General features: G+C 41.5%; 1 protein-coding gene across 1 annotated transcript; it reads right to left on the bottom strand.

Annotated features, from left to right (window-relative positions):
- Window positions 1–1524: 1524 nt before the first annotated feature.
- Window positions 1525–9381, bottom strand: LOC9298822 (uncharacterized protein At3g43530; the record flags this gene model as incomplete). Its single annotated transcript, XM_002862699.2, has 6 exons — window positions 8806–9381; window positions 7944–8155; window positions 7101–7829; window positions 6854–7015; window positions 6002–6778; window positions 1525–1569 (listed from the first exon to the last, which is right to left on the bottom strand). Coding segments are annotated over exons 2-6 (1914 nt in total), but the record flags the coding sequence as incomplete, so codon positions are not given.
- Between the last annotated feature and the right edge of the window lie 180 nt (window positions 9382–9561).

Below are 9561 nucleotides of genomic sequence, written 5' to 3'. Positions count from 1 at the left end.
AAGCAAAACATGCGGTTGTAGACGTTTTGATATAGACAAGTATCCATGTGTGCATGCGATAGCGGCTACACTTACGACAAACAAGGATGCAGCTCCCGAGCTCCGGGCACATGATTTGTCCTCAAAGTATTATTGGATTGAGCTATGGGTTTTGGCGTACACGAGGACAATTTATCCTGTTCCCCATAATAGTCAATGGGTTCTTCCGGAGGAGATAATGCAACAATTTGCCTATCCTCCGGATTATGAGGTAAAACAAGGAAGAAGACAAGAAACAAGATTCCCCTCCGTTGGAGAGCATAGAGGACGTAAGAAGAGGTCGCATGGAGCGAACGGTTTGGGCGAGTGGTTTACCAATGATGGTGACGTTGATGGAGACGATGCGGGTGACCAAGGTTGATTTCTCAGTGCTATTTATTAGGTTAATTTAAGAAACGATGTTGTTTGTATTGGTTTTGTTTGTGAAACTTATATGTTCTGTGTTGTACAACTAAGTTTTAGCAGGTACAACTATGGTTAATTTCCTTTTCGTATCTGTGCAAATTTTGTCAGTCTGGGTACAACTAAGTACCACTGGTACAACTAAGGTCTAATGCCTTGACCAATTTTCAGAATTTTATATAATATGAAAATTTGAAACCAAATTAAAAAAAACTTTAAAAAGGCATATACGATGGTAATGTAACTACACAACAAGTTTTTAACAAAAAATTTCATACTTTTAAAAAATACTAAAATTCTTACTCAAAATCTCACATTCATGCACTAACAGCCTTATACTTTCATGGTTACTTTGTAGATTTGAACTAAAATTTTATAAATTTTTGAAATACTTGTATTTTGATAAATATAAATGCACAGATACAAATAAATGGTATTTTTATGAGGCAATACCATCGGTTCCACCAACAAAAATTAAATTAGAGTTGAAAACAACTAGATTTACTAAAATCTATATATTGTACAACTGTGAGCAAAAATGTGCAACCAAGTACAACTGTACAACTATGAACAAATTTGAGCTATTATTTAATAATTTTTTTCAAAATAACGGCGCAAGGTAACAACCAAGTACAAATTTTTTTCAAAATAACGGCGCCGTTTTTCAAAATAACGGCGCTATTATGTCAGATTTTTTTGATTAATTTATTTATTTTTTTATTTTTTGGTTAATATATTTATATTCAATACTTAAAAATATTAAGATTCAGATTCATACCTAATCAAAATACATAAACCCAGAAACATAGTTGTACCTAATCGTACCAGTTGTACAAAATCACAGATTCATACCTAATCAAAATACATAAACCCAGAAACATAGTTGTACCTAATCGCACCAGTTGTACCTAAACATAGATTTATACATCAACATCACACACCAGAATACAAGCGATACTCATCATCAGAGATCAAAATAGGAGCCAAACTCTTCTCTTGCTCTATCTCCTTCTCCTTTTCCTTCTCCTTCTTCTCATGCTCCTGCTCCTTCTCCTTCTTCTTCTTCTCCTTCTCCTTCTCCTTCTCCTTCTTCTTTTCCTTCTTCGCCTTTTCTTCAGTATAAGGAGCCTTGACATGGATTGAAGGCTTTAGTTTCCTTTTCGGTGCCAAGTTACATTTCTTCTTAGCACACTGCTTGAACTTCTGCTTTTTTACGATATCCCCACCAGTTTTCTTTTCACCAACCATTTGTAACTCAGCCGCCTCATCACCCCCAGTTTCCTTTTCACCAACCATCTGTAACTCAGCTGCCTCATCACCCCCAGTTTTCTGCCCACCAATAGAGCCATCATCAACTGTATCATCACCTCCAACAGCTGGCTCAACATTCTCCTCAAAACCAGACTCAACATTCTTCTCAAAAGCCGGCTCACCATTCTTCTCAAAACCTGTCTCATCATCAAATGTGTCAACACCATTCTTCTCAAAACAACCTCTAACACCCGCCTCATCCCATTCTCCATCTTTCCTTGCTTCAGCTTCCCTCTCAAGCTTCTCCAATCTCTTATACACATCCTTCATAGCTTCGGCAACCGCCGTTTTCACCATCCTTTTTATCACAAAAGGTAAAAGCAGCTCCTCCTCCTCCTTATGTGAAGCTGCTGGAACATCTTGCTGCGGCTCTTCCCTATACGAAGCTGCTGGAACATTTACCTCTCCAAATCCTCGAGCAGCAACATCTAACTTATACAGATTCTCCCACCAAATACTTTTCTGTTCTACATCAAGACGGTTGTTCCACGCATCAGCTATAGGATCTATTGAATCTTCAACTTCAGCTCGCTCCATAATGCTAAGCAAAAAAGCTTCCTCACCCGCTGATGGTTTAAGGATACTAATGATGTCCTGCAAAGATTATACAACACAAGAATTACCACAATGTCTATCTTGCAGTAAAGCATAATTGACACTAGACCTTACCTTAGTTGTCCCTAGTGCATTGTTCAGTTCTTCAAGTGGAAAACCAGACATTCCAGTTTCTTTGAATTTACGCTTACACATCAGTGGACATTGATCCTTTGCGCCTCTTACAGCTATTTGAAATCGTTTGGACAGCTCGAGAATGCACTCAAATGCCAAAACCTGTACATATTATCACATATCACATATCACATATCTTTAATCATTCAAAACAGATATACACTTATTAATAAAACTACTTTCTTACCTCTAGAGAAATTATGAACCCTGGAAATAAATAGTCGTCATTGTGGATGTCGGATTCACACACTCAAGTATTTTATTAAATAGGAAAGATTATTCTTGAGGGACAAAAATGAACGTATAAAAACTTGTAAATTGATACGAAAATTGCTATAGTATTTCTCTCTTGAGAGGAAGGTCCCCTTTACATGGCCATTGGCCTTTATATTTATACATAGAGAAATGGCATTAAAATGAATAATTAAGTACAATTATTCCTTCTTAAATGTGTCCGTTTTGATTCTTCGACTTTAATGCTCAACGTTTGAATTTGAGTTGACTCTGATCTTCATGGGCCTCGCCTTTTCTGGCCCAAGCGTCCTTGAACCGACTTACCCGTGTCTTCTACACCGAACTCGCGTCCCAGTACATTCACTTCGGACTCTCGAAGTGGTGACAACCACTTCGACCGTCCCCTCGGTTCACGGGCCCAATGGGCTTCATCCTTTATGGGCCACCCGCTTGACTACGTGGCAATCTTTGGTTGGTCTCGTACTTCTGGTGCGGGATCCGACACCAACAATTAGCCCCCCAAGTTCTTCGAAGTGCTATTCCAATTCGGAGGACTTTAAATGCTCAAGTGGCCAAAGATTGCGCTCGAGAATCTTTCTGATTTCCCGCCGAAAATCCCATCACTCCTTTAATTTCGGCACTAGCCATTTTTAACCGAGTGACATCTGTCATCATTATGACCGTATATTGATTAATTACTATTAAAACGGGAAAAACCTTCCCACTTCCCACACGACTTCCAAGGCGGTTTCATCATTAGCTTGAGGTAACTTCTTTTCACCATTACTCTCTTCTTTTACTTTTATACTTTAATCAAAACCTCTCTCTCCGTTCCTTCACCAAAACCCCTCTTCGCCGGATCTTGAATTTTTCTTTCTTCCCAATGACTTCTGATTCCGATAGACCCGAGTCTCCGTCTTTCGACGAGAGGCGTTCTAGTAACGACGAGTGCACCCGCCCTGGTGATATTGCCGGTCCGCACTATAGGTCCATTTGTACTCTTCAATCCCTCGAGCGATTGAGAGAGCTTTGCCGGATTCCGCCGGAAATTATGGCGGAAGCACAAATAGCTTCCCCCACAGAATCTCCAGAGAACCATCGCGATGGTTACTTCTGTGTGTATGAGATTTATTTCAAGGGTTGCGGGCTGACCTTTCCTCTTCCCGAAGCCCTAATTTTATACCTAGCGGCCCTTGAAATCGCTCTTCCTCAATTAACCCCCAATCTTCTTCGTACTATTCTCGGCATCATAACAATCGCGGCGGAGGCCGGTTACGTTATCGGAGTTGCTGAACTAAATGAGCTTCTGAGTGTGAGAAGTTCATCGAAGAAAGCGGGGTACTTCTCAGCATATCCTAATGCCAACAGGAACATCATTTCTCATCTTCCGAACAAGGATGAAAATTGGCATCATCCTTGGTTTCTAATTAAGAAAACTCCCGCTTCGATTGGAAATCTCGCAGATTTTCTCCCTTCGAAGTGGTCCGCGAAACCCGGTAGTGATTAGGTTGCCCGTATCTTTCCTGGTTGTTTCTTTATCTTTATTGACTAACACCGTTGTTTTATTTCGCAGCTTTCATCGCTTCCAATCTCCCATCTGAAGAGTTCATCGAATTCTTCAAAATAATTCTTGAAGGGGAAACCCTTTGGAATTCCTTCACTCTTGAACGATTCCTAGAGGCTAACCACAGACTCAGGATGAGCCCGCCTGGTCATCTTCACCAAATTCCTCCCCCTCCCTCAACTCAGGGAATGTCATCTCGGGCCCTTGCGGCCAAGCGTAAGTTGCTTTCCAAGCCGATGGCTGAGGCTTGCGAGGAGAAGAAAAAGTTTCTCGCGACTTCTATAGACAAGAAGGAATATAGTAGGACCTTGCTGGTTGATGATGGCAGTACCGAGGGAGCCCGATCAGTTGCTTCCTTCAGACTAACTCCTCGTCGCGACCGCCGCGACTCACGTTCTCCTCGGAGGGATCAATCTCCTCGCCGTGATTCACAACGTCCTCCCCGAGATGATTTTAGTAACGAGCCAATTAAGAACTTGGTTCGCCGGAAGAGAGACAAGTCCTCTCGCAGTGATCCTTCCCCGCAGAGGGAAAAGTCAAGGGCCCGGACTGACCGCTCACCTCGGTCATCCCCTCCTTCTGAACCAATGGGCCCTCCACGACCGGTTGACATGTCCTCCTCTTCCCAGCCGGATAGTGGAAAGACTGCCCGGAGCGCGTCTCCGAAAAAGGGAGATTCTGAATCTCGAGATGCTCCCTCGAGGCTGAAGCCTGCTCTTGTCCCTCAAGTCAAATCGCTTTCAGGTTTGGTGATTTACACATACTTAAACTTTTTGTCTTTATTAAAATTCCAATTTTTACAACTCTTCCTTCTTCGCAGCTATGGAGAAAGAGGGCAGCGTCTTCCGATGCTTCAAGACCCGGTCGGGTTCGATCTTGCCAGACTTCGACAAATGGCGCCCTGCGATTCGTGAACGTTATTTGCTTCACGCGCATCACTCATCTCGGGTTAGTTCCGCTTTCTTTTATGTATATATTTTTTATTGTATTGCCATTCTGCGAACTGACTCGTCATCCCGGGTTCATGTATGACACCAGGCTCATAGCGAACTTAACGACATGATCGAACATTACGAAGGGTTGGTCCTTGGACGGGAGAAGGAGATTGACGTATGGACAGCCTCTCTTCCCTTGAGGCTGAACTTAGTTCTTCTGTCGGCTCCAAGCACGATCTGGAGGACAAGGTCGACAGTTTAACATCGGAGCTTGCGCAGATAAAGGGGGAGCTGCAGGGTCAGTACGACCAGAACTTCAAGCTTCAGGAAGAGTTTTCTGGTGTTCAGGGTAGGCTTCAAGAGTCCGAATCAAACGCTGATTCCCTGAACAACCAACTCATCGAGCTTAACGCGAAATACAAGGCGATTGCCAAATTGCGTGACTCCGAGTTGGCAAGGTCGGCATCGAAGGCCAGAAAGGAGGTTAAGGGACGCGGGATGGAGCTGATCCAAGGGGCCATTCGCTTCATGCAAACCGAGAAGGCTAGGTCGGACTTGGAGTCAGACATCAAGGAGCATGAAAGCAACCTGATTCTGCTGGATCAAATCCATGAAGCAGATTTCTCCGAGGAGCAAGAAAGGACCGAGCTGTCGACTAACCTTTCTGAAAAACGGAGTCGCTTGGCAGCTCTTCCTACTTCGGCCTTCAACCCGCTTGACTTTGAGGCATTCTTTACTGAATCACCTCCTATAAGTGAATCGGGTTTAGACTGGGCAGGTAACGAGCCTTGACATGGATTGAAGGCTTTAGTTTCCTTTTCGGTGCCAAGTTACATTTCTTCTTAGCACACTGCTTGAACTTCTGCTTTTTTACGATATCCCCACCAGTTTTCTTTTCACCAACCATTTGTAACTCAGCCGCCTCATCACCCCCAGTTTCCTTTTCACCAACCATCTGTAACTCAGCTGCCTCATCACCCCCAGTTTTCTGCCCACCAATAGAGCCATCATCAACTGTATCATCACCTCCAACAGCTGGCTCAACATTCTCCTCAAAACCAGACTCAACATTCTTCTCAAAAGCCGGCTCACCATTCTTCTCAAAACCTGTCTCATCATCAAATGTGTCAACACCATTCTTCTCAAAACAACCTCTAACACCCGCCTCATCCCATTCTCCATCTTTCCTTGCTTCAGCTTCCCTCTCAAGCTTCTCCAATCTCTTATACACATCCTTCATAGCTTCGGCAACCGCCGTTTTCACCATCCTTTTTATCACAAAAGGTAAAAGCAGCTCCTCCTCCTCCTTATGTGAAGCTGCTGGAACATCTTGCTGCGGCTCTTCCCTATACGAAGCTGCTGGAACATTTACCTCTCCAAATCCTCGAGCAGCAACATCTAACTTATACAGATTCTCCCACCAAATACTTTTCTGTTCTACATCAAGACGGTTGTTCCACGCATCAGCTATAGGATCTATTGAATCTTCAACTTCAGCTCGCTCCATAATGCTAAGCAAAAAAGCTTCCTCACCCGCTGATGGTTTAAGGATACTAATGATGTCCTGCAAAGATTATACAACACAAGAATTACCACAATGTCTATCTTGCAGTAAAGCATAATTGACACTAGACCTTACCTTAGTTGTCCCTAGTGCATTGTTCAGTTCTTCAAGTGGAAAACCAGACATTCCAGTTTCTTTGAATTTACGCTTACACATCAGTGGACATTGATCCTTTGCGCCTCTTACAGCTATTTGAAATCGTTTGGACAGCTCGGGAATGCACTCAAATGCCAAAACCTGTACATATTATCACATATCACATATCACATATCTTTAATCATTCAAAACAGATATACACTTATTAATAAAACTACTTTCTTACCTCTAGAGAAATTATGAACCCTGGAAATAAATAGTCGTCATGCACTTCGCCATCTAGATGGTTCATCATGTGCTCGATCGTATCCAAATTATCTTCAAAAGTATTCCTCCCCCAAGGAAAGGTTTCTACATCTCTCAAGTTGTTCACTATCTTCAAAATGAAAGGATGTATGGTATTAAACTTTCTCCTTCCTCTGATTACCTTGCTTAAGAAAAGTTGGACAGCCACTTGCAAGCGATCTCCACCACATACACCATCCATTGACTGCAGCATATTTTCCACATCATTCACTTGTACTTTCCTAGTTCCAAAGACTCTCTCCACAAACTCCCAGCTACCAAAACTCTCAGCATTAAAATCTGCAGCATACTCATGGCAATCAAAACCAGTGATGAGAGCATGTTCTCTCATCGAGTAGCGTATTGGGACGCCGTTCACCACGAACCAGCATACCTTCTTCTTCTCTATTGAAGTATTCCGGAGAAGGAGCAGCCACATACCCTGCACCTTGTTCTTGTCCTGTCTAATCAGATGCCATATGTGTTTGAACTGCTTGTGGTCTCTAAACCATTGCTTTTCCGTCTCCGAGAGCTTTTCCAAAGCAGCCAACGTTTTAACAATGCTACACCTTGTTGATATCTTGCAATTCTTTACATATTTGTCGGGACTAAAAAAAAACCTCTCAGGTTGAAGAGGTACAGAGTCCTCCTCCATATCCATCTGAGTTTCCTGCATTACAAACACAATTTCACAGAATATTTAACTTCCAGTCTGCCACATCATAGTTGTACATATAGGTACTCTGTTGTACTATTCAAAATCAAACATGTATACATTGATTACCTCATGGTCAGACACATCATTCTCCAAAGACGGTTCGACTCCTTGATCTTCCATGACATCATCCACTGCAGCTGCTGTCTCTGAATGCTTTGGATCCGATTGCTTTTGTCTTTTGGAACTTCTAAGCTCGGCAAATTGTTCACTTCTAGAACAAGATGGTACACTTTTAGAACTAGAAGCTCCTCCTCTGGTAATAGCCATTGTAAACCAACCTGCAACAACAAATAATTAGATCTCTACATAATTATAAGAAATCTGAAATATATTCAAATCCGATAAACACAATATGAAATCCAAATTGTAAACATAAAATCCGAGTTATAATCATAAAAAAAAATCCAAATTCAATTAATCAATCTATTTAATTAATTCAAACAAAATCAAACCTTAATCCATCTGTTTCAAACAAAATCAAACCTTAAAGAAAAACACCAAATTCAATCGAAAATCCAACATAACTCAATCGAACCCTATTAAAACCCTCTAAGAAAAAAACCCAAAATCAATCGAGAACCCATCTATAATCTATCTGTTTCAAAGAAAATCAAACCTTAATTAAACCCAACACAATCAATGGAACCATATAAACCCTCAAAGAAAAATCAAACCCTAATCAAAATCCCCAATTAAACAATCAATCAAAAACAAACAAAAAAAATCTTACAAAGAGAAAGAAGCACAGGATTTCTCATCACGTTTTGAAATTCAAAGGAAGGTGGATGGCCAAAATTCAAATCCGAAAACAAGACAATTTGAAATCCGAAAATCCATCCACAAATCAAAATCTTCATGAATCAAAACCCAACACACTCAAACAAAAGAAACGGGAAACATAACCTTGATTCTCGAAAATAAATCTTACAAAGAGAAGGGCGGATGAACTTGGATTTGGTTTGTGGCGGCGGATCCTTTGTTGGCGAACAAGAGAAGAGGGAAGAAGAAGAGTTTTATCGGCGATGAGAGAACGGCGAAGTCGGTTTGTTTTCGAGAGAACGTCGGAGGGTCTCGTCGGTTTGTCGAGAGAGAAAAGAAGAAGGAAAAAATGAAAATTAGGGTTAGGGCTTGAAGTTAGTCGAAGTTAGGAGAATTGGGAATTAAAGATCCGAAATCCGACCCAACAAATATGGATCTAGATCCAAAGTTAGGTTGGGTCTGTAATTATGTTGAAAAGCCCATATTTTTTTGGTCATTTACTATTTTTCTGAATTAAATTAAACAATTAAACTCTTCTTTCTTATAAGGGGCTAAGTAGAAATTGATTCCACCCCGGGGGCCGATGAGATTAAAATCCGTCCCGACAATTGCTGGTTCTGATTTTTACGGTGGACCTCTTTGATGAAGCTCCCTTGCACGATTCGATCATTATCAAGCTCTCATTTGCGCTATAGCTTTAGAAATCTAAGCTCTGTGATCGATTCTTCTCAAGAAGAATGTAGAATCGGTGAAGATAAGCAATTTGTTGATTCCGTCAGAAGAATCGTGCGAGGGAAACGGAGCTGGGAGATCGCATTGAGCAGTGAGCTAGTCTCGAGAAGACTGAAGACTATTCATGTTGAAGAGATTTTAATCGGAACCATTGATGATCCCAAATTGGGTTTGAGGTTTTTCAATTTCCTCG

The sequence above is a fragment of the Arabidopsis lyrata genome, assembly GCF_000004255.2.
Source record: "Arabidopsis lyrata subsp. lyrata unplaced genomic scaffold ARALYscaffold_189, whole genome shotgun sequence".
In the NCBI taxonomy this organism is placed as follows: domain Eukaryota; kingdom Viridiplantae; phylum Streptophyta; class Magnoliopsida; order Brassicales; family Brassicaceae; genus Arabidopsis; species Arabidopsis lyrata.
This window is presented reverse-complemented; position numbering and strand designations above follow the sequence as displayed.